Source organism: Crinia signifera, chromosome 4 (genome assembly GCF_055691185.1).
Source record: "Crinia signifera chromosome 4, ASM5569118v1, whole genome shotgun sequence".
Taxonomy (NCBI): domain Eukaryota; kingdom Metazoa; phylum Chordata; class Amphibia; order Anura; family Myobatrachidae; genus Crinia; species Crinia signifera.
Window position 1 is genome coordinate 318,923,647 of NC_139220.1, and position 22,624 is coordinate 318,946,270.

Genomic DNA, 22,624 nt, shown 5'->3' on the forward strand with positions numbered 1-22,624 from the left:
ATTTTTCTATTAGACTTTGCTTATATAATCAAAATCAAATCCAAATCGAACGGTTTTCAGACGCATTCGATTGCCAATTTGATCCTGATGCTCCCAATCGATTGCCGATTTAATCCCGATAGACTGTGCAGGCCAGACTATATAGTACAGATATGTACTATATAGTCTAAATCAAATGCGTTTTGCTAGCCGTTGGATTCGATCCCGATTATCCCCTTGTTTCACACGTCAATCCAAGTTTCAAATATATAGTACACAGTGCAGTATTTTTACTAAAGCAGATTAAAACACAACTAAATGCCAAATTTACTGAATGTCTTAGAGGTACTTGATACGTTCAACATCCAACATCAAATCAACCATCAAACGAGTAAACACTGTTTTTATTAGTTTATAGTAAAATATAAATATAATTCTAGCTGATGCTTTTATCTATATCCTCCTGCATTAGACTTATCTCTGGCTCTTCGCATGAGATATTCCCGGGAGTTCCTGTCTGGCCTGAACACTATGATGAAACATTTAGGCAGGAACATGCAGATCACCAGAGCCCAGCTAGAAGCCAAGATGGCAAATATCTCCATGGCCACAGTGTACTTGCCCTGAGCACTGAGCGAGGCTGGGATAAAGGAGACCCAGACACTGAGGAAGGCCAGCATGCTGAAGGTAATAAACTGGGCTTCATTGAAGCTGTCAGGGAGTCTCCGAGCCAGGAAGGCAACAATGAAGCTAATGGTGGCCAGAAGAAACAGATAACACAGCATGGTCCAGAAGGCAATCGGGGAACCCTCATTACACTCAACAATGATGAGTCCAGGTTTGGATTGAATGTTATACTGCGGAAAAGGAGCAGCGAGTGACAGCCAAGTGATACACAGGATGAACTGTAAGAGGAAACCAGTAGTAATGATCATGTAGGACACTTGAGGTGTGGTCCATCGCTTCAGCCTGCTGCCAGGTCTGGTGGCCATGAAAGCAAGGACCACCAAGATTGTCTTTGCCAAAATACAAGAGATACAAAGGGCAAACACTAGGCCAAATGCAGCTTGGCGTAGCAAACAGGTCTCAGTTTGGGGATAACCAATGAAAACTAAAGAGCAGAGGAAACACAAAGACAGGGACACCAGCAGAAGACAGCTTAGAGAGTAATTGTTGGCTTTCACTATGGGCGTGTGCTTATAGTAGATAAAAGTCATTAAAATGAAAACAGGAACGGCCGAAGACAGCAAGCTTGAAGATGACAATGATGCCCCTAATGGATCGTCATAGTGCAGGTACTCTACAGGCTTCTGTAGACATTTGGATTTCTGGAGATTCGGCCACTGGTCCCACGGACACTTCAGACAATCAACAGAATCTGAGAGAGAGAATGAAATATTACTTGTTGCATTTTACAGTTTATAAGCAAAGTAGGAAACACTTTAATACAATACCAGTACTATATTGCTGACATGGGTATATCAACAGTAAAACCATTGATTTATCAATCGCTACAAATACTGCTGGACACAAATGTAGGGAAAAGTTTCTACAGTAATAAAGTTATTTCTCGTTTCTTCTTCTTGTCTCTAATTTCTTCCTAGTTGTTATAAAGCACGTGTGTCCCACAGTGATGTCTTCCACCTAACCCTACACCCAGGGCATGTGCAAGGCATCTAGGCACCCCAGGCAGGGGGGGGGGGGGGGGGGTGCTGCGGCCGATTATATCCAGCCCGAAGGGGAGCGGGTGCTGTCTGGGGGGGTGTTCTAACTGGGTCGGAGGGGGGGTGCTAGTAGTGTGAGGGAGCTTACTCTGGCCTCCACTGTCCGGCTGGGATGGTCAATGGTCGGGGGGTGGGCAGCTACGTCCTTCCAGAGGATGGCAGCTTCTTTCTGCTGCCTCTCTCCTGCAGCATGTGGCACTGCCCTTGAGTGGCCACCAGTCATAGGCAATTGAATAAAGCTGCCTAGTGGGTGTCTCCGGCCCAGCCTAAACCTCATAGGATCTGCATTTTAGGGAGGCCGATCCCAGGCCATTTCTTCAATCCTACTGCAGGAATCTGGATTGAAAAAAACGCTAAATTGCGAGAATCCCAGGACCCGCTACATTTGTCTTCCTTACTGCATCTCACTGATCTTTTAGGAATTTTTTATTTCGTCTATTAATGTTACTTTATGCCCTGTAATGTAAAAAAGTGAAAAACGTATGTCAACCTTTTTCATGCTGACAGTTCCCATGTTGACCATTTGCTTGTATCGACATTTCAACCTTGAGCGATGTTGACCTTTTCATTTTGTTGACCTATGGCCTGATGACCTATAGCGGTTGACCTATTAAATGTTGACCTTAATTGTTACCTAACCCGGGGGTCTATTGTCAATGAGGATCGGGGCATTATTTTTTAATCATGGCCTATTGACGTGGGGGACAAAAAAAACACTAAATTTTTATATTTTTTGTTAATAAAATATTTTAATATTATATTATTATACTTTTATACTTTATGTGGGGATAAAGTTGTCAATTAGGTGGTTAAGCTCCAGAAAACTTTGTTATCTCAGGACCTATCAGCAGGTCCATCACTCACCCGTCTGGTTAGATATTTCTCCTTGTAGACAGGGGACACATTCAAAGCAGCAGATGGGTTGTCCTCTTATAGCAGCCGTCCTGGTACCGGGGGGACAGCTCTCACTGCAGACTGAGCGAGGGGTCTGGGGATAGGACACAACGGTGAGAGGTTTTTTCTACTGTCGCTATTTACCAGACTAGTGTATGCATTATCAGGGCTGGCTCTACCATTACACAGCTGCCTAGGGGCTCCAGAATCTAGGGGGGGAGGGGGAGGGGCACGAGACTGACCACCAGACGCATCCTCGATATATTTAGGACCTTATACTGGTTGATTCGTTCACATGTACATTTGCACGCACCCATGTAAACAATAGTCGTACGCAGTCATTCGAAGTGATGCCCATACCACATGCGAAGGTGAACGGTAACCAAAGGGGAATGGACTCGAATTACCGGCACACTTGCGTGCTCCTACACACATCGCCGTGTATGCAAGATCACGCACTGTGCGTGTGTGTGAACAGCCTCTGCGGGTGAATTCATTCGCACATCTAACAATACGCACGCAGCAAACCGATTCTCAACCCATTAGATGATGCCAGGATTTCACCCATTTCATTGTGTTTATTGGAACTATTTTACTAATCTTAACATACAGAAGAGCCATTAAAAAGACTGATACAAGTGCGGTTTAAACAAATGAAACACATACAGTATGTGGGTTGTGACAGTGTATAGGTGTAAGATGTGTGCCACAATGATTGTCAGTCATTACAGTGATTTAGTAGTCATGTTTCCAAATGAAAGGGTCCACATGCAGACAGGAACAGTTTGTAAAGTGAATGATATTAAGGTTTTATATATACGCACACATACTGTATATATTACATAGGAAGCATGAAAGGTAGAGATGTTACAAGTGCAATAGTGTGCTTACCATGTGCCTGCATTGAGTAGATATGGTTACTTAATTGGTTAGTGAATGAAACTTGTATGGTGCGTGGGTGAGTATTGTGTGCAGGTGCATGGGTGAGTAATGTGTGCAGGTGCCTGGGTGAGTATTGTGTGCAGGTGCATGGGTGAGTAATGTGTGCAGGTGCCTGGGTGAGTATTGTGTGCAGGTGCATGGGTGAGTAATGTGTGCAGGTGCCTGGGTGAGTAATGTGTGCAGGTGCCTGGGTGAGTATTGTGTGCAGGTGCCTGGGTGAGTATTGTGTGCAGGTGCATGGGTGAGTAATGTGTGCAGGTGCCTGGGTGAGCAATGTGTGCAGGTGTCTGGGTGAGTAATGTGTGCAGGTGCCTGGGTGAGTAATGTGTGCAGGTGCCTGAGTGAGTATTGTGTGCAGGTGCCTGGGTGAGTATTGTGTGCAGGTGCATGGGTGAGTAATGTGTGCAGGTGCCTGGATGAGTAATGTGTGCAGGTGTCTGGGTGAGTAATGTGTGCAGGTGCATGGGTGAGTATTGTGTGCAGGTGCCTGGGTGAGTATTGTGTGCAGGTGCATGGGTGAGAATGGTGTGCAGGTGCGTTGTATTTTAGCTATTGTGCGTGCTGATTGGTCATGCGAACATTGGTCCTCTAAGCTGCAGCCCTGAGAGTCACTTTTTCTTGCCAATGTTTTTCAGTCCGATCACTGCAAGTGTACACGCAAGGTTTCGAAGCCACCACCAGCACTTGTGTACATCTCCCCTTGTATACACCCAGGTTTCCGCCCATTTTTGCCCTCTTACGAAGCCACGCCCAGAGAAACATCCACACCACGCCTCTATTTTAGGGCTCGTTCACAGCACGTTGTGTCTTCCCATCTTGGCGCACCATTTGCCGAGATGGGGATGCGCGAGCACCTCACATGCACGTATGTCCTGTTCTCGGCGAATGGCGCGACAAGGCAGGAAGACACAGCGTGCTGTCAGGATGAATGAAAACGGCTCTATCTGTAGATAATATCTGATTGGTTGCCCATAGCAACATCTCATACGAAACAGGACTACCATCTTAGTAAATTTCCCCCTATATGTGAAAAAACATACACATGGCCAGTGGCGTAACAATAGCTCCGCTGCAGGGGCTATTGTTACGCAACCTCTACCTGCTTTATCCCGCCACCGTGTCTGTATTCGGGAGTCGGGACCGCAGATCTACTAATCTGTGTCCCGGCGCTCCTCCTGGCTCCTTATGAGTCAAATGTCCATCACAAAATGCCCCCCCCCCCCTTTAGAGCAGACAGTTTTGAATAGGGACACTTGTGCGGCGAAGCGCCCGAAAAGCGTCTATTCTCTCAGATTGGGGAAGGGACTCCCAACTGCCCACCCCACAGCGGGACACTGCCGGTCGTGGGAGGGACGTGGGAACGTCCCCAAAAACCGGGACGTTCCCAAGTTTAGCGGGACAGTTGGGAGGTATGCTAGAGGATGCAGCAGCGCCCTCTCCTAGCATCTTTACAAACGGTCTGCTGTAAGGGGGCGGCCATTTTGTGATGGACATTTGACTCATAGGAGCCAGGAGGAGCGCCGGTACACAGATTAGTAGATCTGCGCTCCCGACTACCGGCCGAATACAAATGCGGCGGGGGAGGCAGGGTAAGACAGGGCAGGGGAGGCAGGGTTCAATTTAGGGGGAATGCGCCAATATTTTCCGTCGGGGCACAAAATTTGGCGCTACGCCACTGCACATGGCCCTACCTTTTTCTCTCCCATAGACCACAACAACGGACTTGCATAAATGTTCAAATATTGTCCAGGAGATGTGACAGTGTCATAACTGCCGACTATGACCCGTTGTATAGTCCCTTCTTGGGTCATCTGCCAGTTCACAACGTCGTAGGCGGCGGGGATGTCTCCATTATCATCAAAGTAAATGTCAGTCCCGCTGCTCAGGGTAACCCTCACATTCCTGATATAGTGCAGGAACTGGAAAGGAGAAACATGTTATATTTATATATCTGGATGTAGGACTGTCATCCGAAATGATGGTACTGTAGTTGGAGCAATGGGCAATGAGATCGCTGATTCACAGTCATCTTGGATTTAAGACACATGGATTATAGTGAACTCCACTAACAGGAGTGTCGCCTACCCTCCCAAAAATTGGGTCTGCCTCCTGGCCCCTAGGAAATGGGCGCAAGGCCACCAGTCTTCCATGACCCCCCTCGGCTGGAGGTCATTGGGGCCAAATGATGCACAGAGTTAGAGACGCAGGAGGTATTTAATTTTTTGCCTGGACTTTTCGCCATTTCTTAGATCAAATTTTGATTAGACTTATTCAATTAAGACCTAGGCGAAAAATGCATGCGTGGGCGGAAATCACATTAATTTGCCAATTCATGTGTTTTTGCCCATTTTCAGGCAATGTGGCAGGCATTTTCACCTGATTATTAGTCATTCTTAACTTAAAAAAAGGAATAAAAGGCAAATGAGCAAAAAATGACAAAAAAATGGGTAAAAACACCCGCAATTGAATTCAGTCCATTTTTTTTCCCTAAGAGAAAAAAACAGTTAATTAAATACCCCACAGTTGCACACAGATGTAGAAGTGCAACATATTAAATTAACAGCAATCCCGAGGAATTCGTTTAATCCCAAAATTCGGGGTTGAAAAATGCTCAATCCCGGGATTCCTGGGATCGGCCTCCCTATTAAAAGAAAATTCCCCGGGATTGGCGGAGCATCCAGTAGCGATGAGAAGGTTCAGGAATTGGCAGTGCGGCTGGGATTAAAGAGTGGTGGTGTGGAGGTGTGGCCAGCGTGCTGCACAGTGTGACCTCTGACCACATCATGCTGCACAGCCAGGACGGGAGCCCAAAATCACAGGATTGGAAACTCCAATACCGGGATTCAAATCCTGGCAATTTTGGGGTCAAACCCCAGGATCCTCCCGATCCTGGGATTGGCCACTTTAGGTGCAACTAACACATTTTTGGCAAAAATAATGGAAAAAACATGCCTATTGCTAGCAGAATCTCAGGGGAGCTAAAACACCAAGAGACGCAGTTCAGTGCAATTGCAACAACAATGTATGAGGACACCACATATGTAAAATTCAGTTTAATGTTTAGTACTGTATATGGTAACCACCAAGATAACTTACCTGCCATGGCTTCAACTTCAAAATATCTTTATAACTTAAATATTGAAATTTTTCCTCTTTAAAATGTTGGTTATTCATGTCTTCCAAAGCTTTGACCACCACGTGGGCTGCAGCATAATGAGCATGAGTGAAGCTTAAACTGGTGGTGTAGGTGAAGCTGTTCCTGATGCTCTCCATGCTCTCTGCCCCTGTGCACTCTTTCACTGTAGGATCCAAAGGATCGGTTGTGTTTTTCTGGTATAAAAACTTACAGTTGAAAACTTTCTCCCAGTAGAAGTTCACCCAAGACTCTTGCGAGGAAGGTTGGATCATGTTCTGGTAGCTACTGTAGCCTGGAATCACTCTGTTGTTGATAAATAAACCAATTGTCCCTGATAAAATCTGAGAATATCTTCCAGTTAAGAACAAATTAGTCATTGACCATCCAGCATTGGAGACAAAAATCTTCCCTTTGATTTTCTGTTTGATCATCTCCTCCATTATAGGAACCAAATCAACGTCAATAGAGAAGATAATTACAACCATAACTGATGACTCTCTAATGACCTTGACTATATGAGGGGCATTACGGTCAGACTGAGATAAACGGATATATTCAGTGAAGGCCACACATGCTCCAGCCTTTATTATCTCTTCCCTGATTGGCTGAATACCCTGTAGGCCATAATCATTGTCCACAGCCAACAGACCGACCCAGGTCCAACCAAAATGAAGAATAAGCTTTGCCAGTCCCATAGACTGTTCCTTATCACTTGGTGCAGTCCGGACAAAGGATGGAAACATTATTCTATTACTTAGGAGAGAGATACTCGCTGATGCACTTATCTGAAAAAGGAGACAGAAAATTGTCCATATTTGCAGTAACACCATGAACTTGCATTTACAATGATTGAAAACTTTGAAACATGCTACATCTGCTTGTTCTTATCATGTCACAAAAAGTGTATCCATGAGTATGATGGACACAGCACTCGAATGGAGTCAGCACTCGTATGGTCTCAGCAGTTGGATGGACACAGTACTTGGATAGACACAGCACTCTGAAGGACATGGCACATTTGGATTTTACAGTAAAGCCATGGGCTTTGCTTTTGGACTGTTCTATCTAGTGGCTGCATCTAGCACATAAAAACACCTGGACAATCAATGGATGTGATTGTTCTGTAATATTTTGTTTACCTATTGCCACCTCTGCTGGCCTTCCACTTCAAGATTCATCATATGGAAAAACTGATCTTGGTCATCTGTTCTGTGGAGAATAGGACCAGGTGGATCAACAATGATAGTTAACTGTGGTTGAAAAGCAGTTACCTGTCCTTGTGACTTACCTTGGATTGGAAACATTGCAGCTGGACATTCCTATGACCTCTCCCGACCAAGATTTTCATCAATCTTGTGCCGGGTAAGTTGTGGAAGATCTGTTTCACGTGGTACAGAGGAAAACCTGAGCTTGGGTTCAACTGTTGCTGAGCTGTTGAGGTGTCTTGCCCCCTTACTTAGGCTATCTGCCATCAGTTGGATTGTTCATTTTCAGACTTATCTTCTAATGTGACCATATGCTTACTGATTTAATTTAGGAACTAGTTCAGATAAGGTGGTCAAAGGAATGATTTGTCTGGGCTGTGGCAATCTTGTAATTATTCAGGGTCTGATACCAGGTGAGAAAGAGTCTTCTGACCAACCCATTTTGTATTAGGGGATGTGCAAGCTTCAGCTGAGATTGCCTTCTGAAACCCTTAGAGATATATTTACCTTTCTACTGATCTATTTCGTAAGCATGTAAAGATTTCAAATACTATATGGACAAAAGTATTTGGTGACACCTGTTAAAATATTGAATTCAGGTGTTCCATGCAGGATCCGTTTGCAAACATTTATTAAACAAAATGGGACATTCTGAAGAGCTCAGTGACATCAAGTGTGGTTCTGTTATAGGATGCCAACTTTACAATAAGACAGTTTATGAAATTTTATCCTGGCTGGAAACTCCATGGTCAACTGTAGGTGATATGATTAGAAAATAGAAGCATTTAGGAGCAACATCAACTCAGCCATGAAGTGCAATGCCACATCAAATCACAGAGTGGGGTCAACAACCGCTAAAGCACATTGTGCATAAAGGTCACCAACACTCACACAAAAATGCAGGAGCTTAATGGAATTGGTTTTCATGGTGGAGCCAAGTTCAAAGACAAGCGTTGGATGGAGTGGTGTAAGGCACATGGACCATAGAGTTCTGTGGAGTGACAAGTCATGCTTCTCTGTTTGCAAGTGAGATAGATGAGTCTGGGTTTGGCGTATGTTGGGAGGACATTACCTACCCGATTGTATTATGCCAACTGGAGGAGGGGTAATGGTATGAAGCTTATCTCTAGTGAAGGGCAATATTATTGCTTCAGTATACCAAGACAATTTGAACAACGCTATGCTTTAAATTTTGTGGTAACAATTTGGGGAAGGCCTTCTTCTTTTCCAACATGACTGTGCCCCAGTTAGCAGAGCAAGGACTATAAAGACCTGGTTTAATGAGTTCGAAATGGAAGAACTTGACTGCCCCACACTGAGCCCTGACCTCATCCCCATCGAGCACCTCTGGGATGAACTGGATCAGAGATTAAGAGCCAGGCCTTCTTGACCAACATCAATGCCTGACCATAAAAGTGCATTACAGAATGAATGGGTACAAACTCCCCCCCAAAAATCCAAAATCTTGTGAAAAGCCTTCAAAGAAGAGTGGAAGCTGTTATAAATACAAAAGGGGGAAGAACTCCATATTATAGTATATGTATGTGAATGCAATGTCAAAACAGTCCCTGTTGGTACAATAGTCAGGCATTTGAATACTTTTGTCCATATCAAAATGCAAAGAGTGGTGAATACACTTGCGCTGTTCTGAATAACCACTTTTTGCATTTGGATTGTACTTTCTGGGACCGGTAATCCCTGGTGTCTACAGTGCTGCAGTTCTATCGTGCGGATTACTCAAACTAATTTTTGTCTTGAACTTTTGTCCATATAGTTTAGATAGAAAAATATAATAAAAATATTAATAATTAGAAAAAAATCGAAACTCTAGATCAGTTTCATTTTTGAGGGTTGATTTGGTGAGTTTCCGGGACACCAAGCATACATTAGATGCCTTTGCTGCACCTACAGTATGGAAACTGCTATAAAACAATTGCAGGAAAAAGAAAATGTTCCATTGCATTATTAACCCCTTCAGTTGCAATCCCAAGAATTTTCCGGGCTGTGCCTCAGTGCCCAGTCTGGCAAGCCCAGAAAATTCTTGGGATTGCCACTGTTTACAGCCGGGCAGCGCTGCAGAGTTCAATCACTGAACTCAGGCAGCTTCAGGCGGCTCCCTCTCCTCCCTGCGCCTCCTCCTCCCCCCTTCTCCCCCTCCCCTCCAGCTTTTGTATTGAAGTCCCTGGCACCGGCTTATGACAAGCCGGCTGCCAAGGACAGGGACAAGGTGCGGGGGTGCAGGCCCGGGCAGCAGCTGATTGACAGTTCAGCGGCGCTGCCCAGACCCAGGGAGGCAGTGGTGGGGTTTTTTTTAAGGGAGTGCGCCCCATAAAAAAACTACCACTGAAGGGGTTAATATGTTATTGCAGGGCACAACATCAAACTCTGCTTACCTGAGGGTATCTGAAGACCCCTAAAATATTTGCCACGATAATTGAGTTTGTAGAAAAGGAAGATGCTATGACAGCACTGTAGGTCGGTTGTCCATGACACCGGTAGTTGGGGATGACCGTGCTGGATTCAGATAAGAGGTGCAAGGCTCCTTGTACTTCATAGTGAGGCACGTTACACGTCTTATACACCTGCAGCCCTAATGTCGTGTTGCCAAGAACATCGGGGTTCATGTTAATCTCTTGTACAGCAAACATTATGGCGAGAAGTTCTTGATAGGAGTCCAACCAGAATCTTCAAGATAAATATGGATATAAACAGTGTAAGTAAAAAATAAAGTTAATTATACACATCAAAGTAATAAAACATCAAAGAAAATGGTGGCATATGACTCAATTAATATTTATTAGTACTGCTTTACATTCGGAAACAATAGTGATAAAACAAATTGGGTATGATTTTTAATAACATTTTTTGGTCAAAAATTACCAAAATCGCATGTTTACTGAAAGCGCACATGTAGTTGTGTGCCATTTGCGTTAAAAATTGCACGCTTTGCCGTGACCAAAATAATAGCTCTTCAAAAATAGCGTCCAGATGCTTTCTCATTGAAACCATCAAAATCACAAATGGGACTCCCCTCAACCAATAGGGGATGAACTCCAGAGGAGCTCCCCGCCTGATTAGTTGTAGCGTCTCGATGGAGATGGCTTCATCCAATCAGGGCTGAGTTCAGCCCTCATTGGTTGAGTGGAGTGCTAGTGACTGACGTCACTAGGATTTCCCTCAGTTGCCTGTGAGTATACAGTCGATGGGTGAGTCCAGAAGGGAGATATAACTCTGTCACTCTGTCAATTGTAGTTACAGCACAAAGATGCTAAAAACAAACAATGTTGATCTATGCCGAGAACAGGTGAACAATGTAACAACAGACACTCGTTCTGACATCAGAACAAATGCCTGTCAGCCAAGATTATGCATACACATTGCAGCGATTTGAATGAAGGATGGAACGCAGAGGCAGTACAACTATGGGTGCAGCAGGTGCAGTGCACCGAGCCCCTTAGATATAAGGGGCCCACTGCTACCTAAACCAGCAATGAGTTATTCCCTGGGCCTCCGACAGACCATTTTGAGCAATGTTGAATGAATGGCCCAGTGCATGGTGGTCACCACTGCCTGAGGGACCTGCCCCTTACCTTAGAGAGGTGGGGCTGACCTTGTGTTCCAAAACTGATAGCAGAGTCCTGTATTAGCGCTGATGATCACAGTCACATGCTGCCTGAGGGACCTGTCCCTTACCTTAGAGAGGCAGGGCTGACCTTGTGTTCTGGACTGATAGAGGAGTCCCACCACATATCTAAGGGGTGGGGGCCTGATCACAGTCAGAGAAGGGACCACTATGTTCCTGCCTCCACCAAGCTACATGCCCCCTGTTCTACACACTGTGCAGGACATTGTGCTTGTACCCATCTTCCACTGTCTTCACCTGGAAACTCTCTCCTGGTTACCCACTATTTCTCCATGACATACTCTGCCTCCTCTTGCCTTACACTGTTACTCTCTTCCTCTCCCTATCACCCACTGCCATGTTGTATATTGTGAATTTGGGTTGGGGTAGAAGAGGGGGCCCCAAATTATATTTTTGCACCTAGTCCCACAACCCACAAGCTATGCCACTCATGGAACGGTCATTGTCCGTCTCTGTTTTGATGTGCAGAACATCAAACCAGCGCTTCCATTTCTATTGGCCAATGCAGGACCGTAAGGTACCATAGGCAAAATTCCAAATAACTGCCCCCACCCAGCCACCAATATTCACTTTTCATCCTCTTAAGTGAAAACGTGGGGGTGGCATCTTAGAAGTTCCATAGCCGCCACCTGCATGAGATACAACAAGGATGTCTTCCTCAGAGACATCCCTACTGGGCCAAGGAAGCATACATCCTCTCACACTGAGCAATGTAGGCAATATATATTGTTATACAACAGCGTACCATGTAGATATTGCTCCATGTGTACACATATCTAACAACATCAGCAACATGGAAGGCTACAGATATATAGAACAACAAAAAAACTTGCAGAATATTCAGAGCTAGAGATATGTACAACTTAGTTCCATGTCCGTACGTACTCTGTGCAGGTAATTCTGGGCGGTCTCTCTGTGAATGAGACGTTTTGGTATACTTTATCCATAAAAATAGGGATCAAGACTCCAATCATGATATCTCCTGGCTGGGATAGCTCCTCAAGAGCTGGGGCATCCAGTCTGCATCTCTGGTCCATAGAACAAACCAACTGAAGGAGGACAAACCATGCAATGGTCCATATTACTGGAGAGACAATGGACATCTTCTGCAGATCAGGGGACAGTTATATCTGCTGGGAGAAATACAGCAATTTTACTTTCACTGTATAACACCGATATACAGATTGCGCTGATCACCAGCCTGCGCCGGTGAATTAACATACCATGGATATGAAAATGACATCAGTTCTTCAGGGTGAGTTGCTCATAAGTGACGCGTTCCATGTACAAACCGACCACTTCCTCAGATTATGCTTATGGCAGTGTTGGAACCGCGTGAGGACTCCGGTCCAGCCTGCTAGATACACATATATTTACATGAGAAATAATGACATTTATGTAACGTAAATTCCATTGCAGGATACCTGAAAGCTCCTCTCTCTCTCTCTCCCGTAGAAGTTGGCAATTTGTCAGTTAAACGCATTACTAAAATATATACACACTTATCTGAAAAGTGCCAAATGTGAACTAATGGTTGCATATAGGGGCCGTGTTTGATGAAACTTCCATGGATGCTAATCATGGTGTCATTACTGTAAGACTCAACAAATCCTTAGTAAATGCGCCATAAAGTGAGAAATGCAGTAATTATCAAGGGTCTGACTCTGCTGTGTATCGGTGGTTAATGTAGCGGACTTGTGTTGTGAATGTATCGCGCAATACCGCGTGCATAGGCCGAGCCGCCAGCACCCGTTTCACTCAGACAGACACATGTGCATTCCAGCTCAGTGCAGTGACAGTGATGTGTATAGATGAGGGTGTAGGATGGAGGTGCGGTGACAGTGATGTGTATAGATGAGGGTGTAGGATGGAGGTGCAGTGACAGTGATGTGTATAGATGAGGGTGTAGGATGGAGGTACAGTGACAGTGATGTGTATAGATGAGGGTGTAGGATGGAGGTTTAGTGACAGTGATGTGTACAGATGATGGTGTAGGATGGAGGTGCAGTGACAGTGATGTGTATAGATGAGGGTGTAGAATGGAGGTGCAGTGACAGTGATGTGTATAGATGAGGGTGTAGAATGGAGGTACAGTGACAGTGATGTGTATAGATGAGGGTGTAGGATGGAGGTGCAGTGACAGTGATGTGTATAGATGAGGGTGTAGGATGGAGGTTTAGTGACAGTGATGTGTACAGAAGATGGTGTAGGATGGAGGTGCAGTGACAGTGATGTGTATAGATGAGGGTGTGGGATGGAGGTGCAGTGACAGTGATGTGTATAGATGAGGGTGTAGGATGGAGGTGCAGTGACAGTGATGTGTATAGATGAGGGTGTAGGATGGAGGTGCAGTGACAGTGATGTGTATAGATCAGGGTGTAGGATGGAGGTGCAGTGACAGTGATGTGTATAGATGAGGGTGTAGGATGGAGGTGCAGTGACAGTGATGTGTATAGATCAGGGTGTAGGATGGAGGTGCAGTGATAGTGATGTGTATAGATGATGGTGTAGCAGGGGGGTGCAGTGACAGTGATGTGTATAGATGAGGGTGTAGGATGGAGGTGCAGTGACAGTGATGTGTATAGATCAGGGTGTAGGATGGAGGTGCAGTGACAGTGATGTGTATAGATGAGGGTGTAGGATGGAGGTGCAGTGACAGTGATGTGTATAGATCAGGGTGTAGGATGGAGGTGCAGTGATAGTGATGTGTATAGATGATGGTGTAGCAGGGGGGTGCAGTGACAGTGATGTGTATAGATGAGGGTGTAGGATGGAGGTGCAGTGACAGTGATGTGTATAGATGAGGGTGTAGGATGGAGGTGCAGTGACAGTGATGTGTATAGATGAGGGTGTAGGATGGAGGTGCAGTCACAGTGATGTGTATAGATGAGGGTGTAGGATGGAGGTGCAGTCACAGTGATGTGTATAGATGAGGGTGTAGGATGAAGGTGCAGTGACAGTAATGTGTATAGATGAGGGTGTAGGATGGAGGTGCAGTAACAGTGATGTGTATAGATGGTGGTGTAGGATGGAGGTGCAGTGACAGTGATGTGTATAGATGGTGGTGTAGGATGTAGGTGCAGTGACAGTGATGTGTATAGATGGTGGTGTAGGATGTAGGTGCAGTGACAGTGATGTGTATAGATGAGGGTGTAGGATGGAGGTGCAGTGACAGGGATGTGTATAGATGAGGGTGTAGGATGGAGGTGCAGTGACAGTGATGTGTATAGATGAGGGTGTAGGATGGAGGTGCAGTGACAGTGATGTCTATAGATGAGGGTGGAGGATGGAGGTGCAGTCACAGTGATGTGTATAGATGATGGTGTAGGATGGAGGTGCAGTGACAGTGATGTGTATAGATGAGGGTGTAGGATGAAGGTGCAGTGACATTGATGTGTATAGATGAGGGTGTTGAATGGAGGTGCAGTGACAGTGATGTGTATAGATGAGGATGTAGGACGGAGGTGCAGTGACAGGGATGTGTATAGATGAGGGTGTTGAATGGAGGTGCAGTGACAGTGATGTGTATAGATGAGGGTGTTGGACGGAGGTGCAGTGACAGTGATGTGTATAGATGAGGGTGTAGGATGGAGGTGCAGTGCTATATATAGATGAGGGTGTTGGATGGAGGTACAGTGGCAGTGTTACTTTTCCTACTTACAGTACATCTGTAAAGCTGTGATTTAAATCCAGTTATCCATCTGCATTTATAGTACAATTTGTTTGATTTATGAATCAGAATTACTGTCTCTTATATGTATGAGCTTTGTGTTCCCAGTAGACCGTAAGTGTATAAAAAATGATGTGTAACAAAGAAGAAAATGATAATTGTGCAGATGTGATCTCCCAAGCGTATGACTTGTTAGAGAAATGTTCCCAGTATTGACGTTTAGATGTACAGTGTGGTGCAAGAAGCATTTTATGTATAAAACATCAACTTCAGTGTTATCAGAAAGTAGCCGTAAACTTTTACACATGTTCCTCCGGCCAAAGCAAGATCAACCAGGCTGGTCAACCTTGGCCAGGTCCCCCAATAAAGGGGTCTCCCACCTCCAGGAACCCCCAACCTGGCAAAGTAAAAGCCAGAGCAAGCCTCCCCGCATGCTTGTACTTGGAGAACCACAAGTCCCAGCATGCGAGGCATTAATGGGTCCACTGAGACTTGTAGTGCCATTAAAATCAGACACTCACAAAGTATAATTTCACACACAATACAAACATACTTACCTATAGGTTCCCCCGTAGGCCTGTCCTCTTCTCCAGTAGTTATCCGAATGGGTACCTGTGAAAATAATTATACTCACCACGTCCGGTGTAGATCGGTCCTCTTCAGACCATGTAGCATCTACAGGTTTTTATGGTTTTCTACCGTGACACTGGTATAAATTGGGTTGTATGAGGATCACACTCTGACAAGTTGTCTTTCCTTGCCTGCATATATAAGGCAATACCAGCCTATCAATACTATTATATTTCTAAAGCGCTTACATATTTTTATTTAAAGGAACATACACACCATTATTTTTTTAGAGTATACCAATAAAAAGTGTAATTTTTAAATACTGCATATCTAGCAAATATTGGTCCTTGATTTAAGGGTTCCCCCACCCAGAGTTCTTTCTCTCTCTCCTCCTCTCTTGGAAAACCATAAATACTATATTTATACTCTGGGGTGCACCACTGACAGTCCATTAAAAAGGCACTCGGAGGCAATTTTCCTGGACAGTGCACAGGACCCATATACCTTAATATAAGGTTAGTGTCAGTCTTCATAGACCAATCTACCATACCTCTATAATTTCAACAGTGGTCTCTCACCACCTATCAATGCGGCTTCACTCTCACCATCCCAAATCCCCTTCCCCACAAGAATATATAGCATCTACAGGTTAAAAAAAAATAAACTGCAAAAAGACAACATCAAACGGACACAGAGGAGGAGCTGCTTGTTTACACAGTACTCGTTTGGCTCTATGTCAACTTAGATAATTATGTACTGTATGGATGGTGTGTGAAATAAAGTTATACTTTATAAGGTGGTAACCCTTTTACTGGGGGATCCCCACTCCCCCAGGGACAGTCAGGTCTGTGCAATGTTGCCCTGTGTAAAAAAAGAGAAAAAATAAATAAATTAAGATAATGGTGTGGGGTCCCCCTGCCCGGCTATAACCAGCCCCAGGCTCATTGAGCCTGGTCCTGGCAGCAGAAATACAGGGGGTGGGGGGTGGAGTTGGGGTCCCCCTGTATTTCTATAACCAGCACCAGGCTCATGGCCCGGTCCTGGTTACCAAAATTTTGGGGGGACAGGACGAGTAGGGGTCCCTGTATTTCGGCAACCAGCAATGGGCTCAAACAGCCAGCAGACTAATGTCACAGTGGGAGAAGACTGAAGCCTGGGGCTGTCCCCGCTGCCTTCGGGAGGTGGGTACTGGGCTGATAGTAATGTGTAAAAAATAGAATGAATAATTATTGGGTTAAGTTGTGGATCTACAAGTCCCATCAATACCCCCCCCCCCCCCTGCTTTCAGGAACCACAAGTCTCAGCATGCGGGGCATTAAAGGGCCTGCTGGTTTTTGTAGTTCCACAACTTATTCGATAGCAAATTAAATCACAGACACCCTGAAAAATAAAACATTAATACACACTACAATCTTCCATACATTGTTATCTAGATGGTCCACCGAAGGCCAGGCCACTTCTGTAGAAATCCATTGGGGTACCTGTAAAAGGGAATTATACTCATCATGTCCTATGGCGGAGATTAAGGGAATTCCCGGTGATGTCATACACCGAGTCCTCCCCCTGCCAATCAGCAGCAGGTTCCAAGGGAGCGCCGCGGCTGATTGACTGTTCCTGGCTCCATAGAAGCCCATGTTAAATTTTCAGCCATAAGAATACAAACAGTCATATACTGGCCTTTGTATATATGGAAAATATGAATTTCTGGCCGCATATGGCATTGAATGGCTACGAATACGGCCTCCATAGCTATTCAAGCTTTATTATTTAAAAGAAACGCCACTCCTGAGCTGAGCTTGCAATACAATGATGCAATGTTCTATCAAGCTCTCATCTACTTGCCAGGGTTAAACAATATTATAAGCAAGTGATAGTTGAATAATACATTGGGCGGTATTCAATGTGCATTTTGGCGATGTGCAGCGAATCCTGTTTAGGATTCGCTGCACATTCGCCACTGCCCGCCGCGTTCCGGAGCCTCGCCGGCTCCAGTATTCAGCGAGTCAGGGGCTCGCTGCCCCTGACCGGCGAATTTTGACTCCTGCGGCGAATGCCACAGGGAGCCTGAGGACGGCGGCAGGCAGGGAGATGGAAGTCTCCCTGCCTGCCCCAGAACGTTTGTGGGGGGGAGGTGGGCTCCCCGGGTGCCAGGCAGCACAGGCTGCCCCCCGGGGGTGCCAGCAGGGGACCGGGTATATTCACTACACCCGATCATGCATATGTAATGATTGGGTGAAGTGAATATATGAATATCTCCGGCCCCCTGCTGGCTGGTCTGTGTAAAAAAAAAAATAATCATTTTTTTTTAATTAAATATATATTCATGTGCTTACAGCACATGAATAAAAATAGCATGCCCCTCCTCAGAATAAAATTCCTGATTTTTTGACACCAATTTTAAAAAACAAAACACTTTATTTAAAAAGTTCACCTTCCACTTCACCATAAAAAGATAGCGATTGCTACTCGGTGAATCATGGTGAAAAAAACCTTCAAATGTATTCGCCATCTGGTCATTGAATAGGGTGATTCACCGTTTTAGTCAGAAATTCGCCTTACAGCACAAAATCGCCATAAAAACCTGGCGAATCAGCCTCATTGAATACCGCCTAATGTATTTATTTTAAATGGTTATACATATAAATAAATAAAGTGCACTTCACAATGACATTAATGAATAAAAACACATACCAGACAAACAACATAAAACATATAGTGCTGGCTATGGATTTGAGGCAATTAGCAGGCTTGGAATTAATATGGCATACTGTTAGTTCCTTAATGGCAGTTTGTAATCCATTATAGTTACCAGTCCTTATCACAGTCAATGGTCTCCAACAGCGATTGTAGGTGGATAAACCTCCTTGCACAGGTGCAAATTCTGTGGGTGGCACGTTACTCTCCTCCTTTACCAGTGATGTAACTGGAAAATACTGTCCACTGTAGAGGTGACCCGGCTGGTGTTGCCTTGAAAGGACTGGTGTCTAATATAGCTCAAAAACGCGTTTCTCCGCCTTGTGTGCTTATCGGCGGATGTGCTGAGGAAGCCGCCGATAAGCACACTAGGCAGAGAAACGCCTAGTTTTATGTTGTTTGTCCGATATGTGTTTTTATTCATTAATGTCATTGTGAAGTGCACTTCATTCATTTATATGTATAACCATTTTAAATAAATACATTGTATTATTCAACTATCACTTGCTTATAATATTGTTTAACCCCGGCAAGACTGCGCCTCTTAAAGCGACAGGGTCCCATATTGGGACAAAGTCACTTCCTGTTTTTCCTAGTATTTTGTAAGAGGCAACACATCCTCTTCTAAAAAGCGGCAGCAGCCTTGCCTGGTACATTGAGTTTCTTTGCGATCCAAATCACCAGGTGGAATATCCCCAGCGCTCCTAGGTGCCCCTAGGGACACTCCTTCCTCTCATCTACTTGGTGGACGGAACACAACACATGGCGTGATCAATGGTGATGGTTACAGCGCTTTAAACCTTTTGTATGTGGGGCAGCTCAACTGAGTAGTCCGTGCTCAATAGTAGTATTAATAAAAGTATTTAGTTAAGCGCTCTCCCTTGATATCTTTGATATGTGGAATGAGTGACAGATGCTTGTGGTGTGAAATCAAATATGAGTTTATTGAATCAGAAAGCAGTGCAAATACATGTACATAAGAATAAACGTGAGTGATGAGTAAGTGAACCTTGGAAGAGCCCCGTGGGGGAATTGGGCTGCCAGCAGGCTCCTTTTTACCATAAGCCTTGGGGCTTATGTCTCAAACAGGTTGAGGTGGTGTGTGTGTTGCCAATGATAAGCCCTTGCAGGGATAAGGGGTCAGCAGAACCCTTTAACCATAAGCCTGATGGCTTATGTCTTATGGAGGAAAATGGGCGTGTGGGTGGGGGAAGGGGTATGCCTGTGAGGCGGGTGGGTGGTGCACAGTAGTCCAGAATTCACAGAAATCACAGAGGGGCTGGTGGCAAAGTCAAAGGATGGCTGGGTGGGCAGTGCTGGGTGGTGGCGTCCGGCTCCCAGGGATCTTACCCAGTCAGGCAACTTGCAGAGTGTTCGCAGAGGTGCTGTGCTGGACTTCCGGGCTGCTGCAGCCAGTCCAAGGTGAGAGGTGCTCACCCGGCTGTCAGTGATGTTGGAGCCGCTCTGATGTGAGAGGACGCGGCTTCCACGAGTGCGTCCCGGACGCTACTTCCGGGTTCGGCGTGCTGACGTCACAGCGGGAGTGTGCTTGCAACTCCGGTCCGGTGAAGACTTGGTGCTTGTAGGAGATCCTTGACAAAGGCCCTAGCGGCTGAAACGCGTTGAGCAGTGCAACATTCAACAAACATCTCCTACAAGCACCAAGTCTTCCCCGAACCGGAGTTGCAAGCACACTCCCCCGGTGACGTCAGCACGCCGAACCCGGAAGTAGCGTCCGGGACGCACTCGTGGAAGCCACGTCCTCTCACATCAGAGCGGCTCCAACATCACTGCCAGCCGGGTGAGCACCTCTCATCTTGGACTTGCTGCAGCAGCCCGGAAGTCCAGCACAGCACCGCTGCGAACACTCTGCAAGTTGCCTGACTGGGTAAGATCCCTGGGAGCGGGACGCCACCACCCAGCACTGCCCACCCAGCCATCCTTTGACTTTGCACTAGCCCCTCTGTGATTTCTGTGATATCTGGACTACTGTGCACCACCCACCCGCCTCACAGGCATACCCCTTCCCCCACCCACTCGCCCATTTGCCTCCATAAGACATAAGCCATCAGGCTTATAGTTAAAGGGTTCTGCTGACCCTTATACCCGCAAGGGCTTATCATTGGCAACACACACACCACCTCAGCCTGTTTGAGACATAAGCCCCAAAGCTTATGGTAAAAAGGAGCCTGCTGGCAGCTCAATTCCCCCACGGGGCTCATCCAAGGTTCACTTACTCATCACTCACGTTTATTCTGATGTACATGTATATGCACTGCTTTCTGATTCAATAAACTCATATTTGATTTCACACCACAAGCATCTTGTCACTCATTCCACATATCAAAGATATCAAGGGAGAGCGCTTAACTAAATACTTTTATTAATACAACACATGGCGCGCCAGACTCTGCATCAGCTAGAGCATCTAGCCGGGCCCTGCTACTAGTCAGGTGGTGTAACCTAATCATGGGAGGCCATGTACCCTTAGAATGAAATACAGAAAAAGATAGGACTTTAAGCCCCTCCCTGGCCACACTGGGGCCCAGAACAAAGTAGCAGGTGCTGGGTTGAGAAGATGCTGCAGATGTTGCTTTCAGGTAATGGGGACCCCATTAGGCTACCTCCATCAGACCTTGGCTTGGATAAATAGTAACCTGCCCCCCATTTCTCTGCACTGCTGTACAGAAGTAACAGTTCTAGACTCAGTAAAGACATGTTACATGGAATTTATTGTGATGATCAATCGCAATGTCAGTTCTGTATTGATGTTTTTATTTTTCCTGTCAATAAAAAACTTTTTGAAAAAAAAAATTGCACAGTTGATGTCATTTGTTGAAAACACAAACGGAGGTATTGTCTTCCTACATGCTCCATGGGGAACGGTTGTGCTTCTTCAGAGACATGACAAAGTGCGGCTGTTGTGAAGCCACGTGAAACGCGTTGATAATACTCCACCTTGCCTCAAACCCGAAAGTCCCTCACTCCGCCCCACATACCAGCAATTAACTACACGGTTCCCACCACAACTGGCGCCTATGTATATGGCATTACCAGAGCACGGGATGCCATAAGACATCACTAAGAAAGGTACAATACGCCATTTCTTTTTTATCCTTCACATGGCGATTCGATTTACGATTGACCTTGCTTCATTAACTATATTTCCTGAGTGCCGAGAATTAAAAACCAGGACCAAGATGAACATTTAAGGATAAAATGTCTACTTAATGGACCTTTTTCCGAGCTGACGGAAGGACTACAGTATTACTGTCGTTTATGGTGTATATAATTGTATATTATTTAAACTTTATTTATTGATCATACTGCATTTCTTGCATTATTATTTAATTTTTCTGTATACAAATTTTATTATTAACAGGGATCTGCACCGGCCTCCATCTTTGGATTTGGTCATGGATCTGGATATTTTATTTTTTTGCAAAATTCATAAAAACAGATAAAATCACAGAATCTTGGCCTATTCTAGTTCCTACTGTATTATTAAGCCCAGTATCATTCAATTCCAGTAAGTTGTGACCACCTCACATCTCACAATATTGTTTTACATTTATTACCATTATTGGTCAAAGGCTGCAGCGAATTGGCAAATACACAGCATATTACACATTAAACCTCACAGTATTCTCCATTAGTCACATTACACCACACAGTAATACCCTTATACATGTTACACCACACAGTAGTACCCTTGTACGTGATACGCCACACAGTAGTACCGTTACTCATGTTATACCACACTGTAGTATCCTTATATGTAATACACCACACAGTAGTACCCTTATACTTGATACACCACACAGTTGTACCGTTACTCATGTTACACCACACAGTAGTACCGTTACTCCTGTTACACTACACAGTAGTATCCTTATACATCATACATCACACAGTAGAACCCTTATACATGATACACCACACAGTAGTACCCTTATGCATGATACACCACACAGTAGTACCCTTATACATGTCTCACCCCACAATAGTACCCTTATACGTAATACACCACACAGTAGTACCCATATACATGTTACACCACACAGTAGTACCCTTATATATGATACTCCACACAGTAATATCCTTATAAATGTTACACTACACTAGAGCCAATTATACACATTATACCATCCACTCCTCATTTGTAAT

At 45.0% G+C, this 22,624-nt stretch overlaps 1 protein-coding gene across 1 annotated transcript; it reads right to left on the reverse strand.

The window, feature by feature from the left end:
• Positions 1-428: 428 nt before the first annotated feature.
• LOC146073373 (extracellular calcium-sensing receptor-like) lies at positions 429-12,643 on the reverse strand. Its single transcript, XM_083180552.1, has 6 exons — positions 12,409-12,643; positions 10,274-10,565; positions 7,097-7,460; positions 5,231-5,463; positions 2,568-2,691; positions 429-1,357 (listed from the first exon to the last, which is right to left on the reverse strand). Exons 1-6 carry the CDS (start codon positions 12,624-12,626, stop codon positions 429-431), a joined length of 2,160 nt encoding a protein of 719 aa, XP_083036678.1. The 5' UTR covers positions 12,627-12,643.
• Between the last annotated feature and the right edge of the window lie 9,981 nt (positions 12,644-22,624).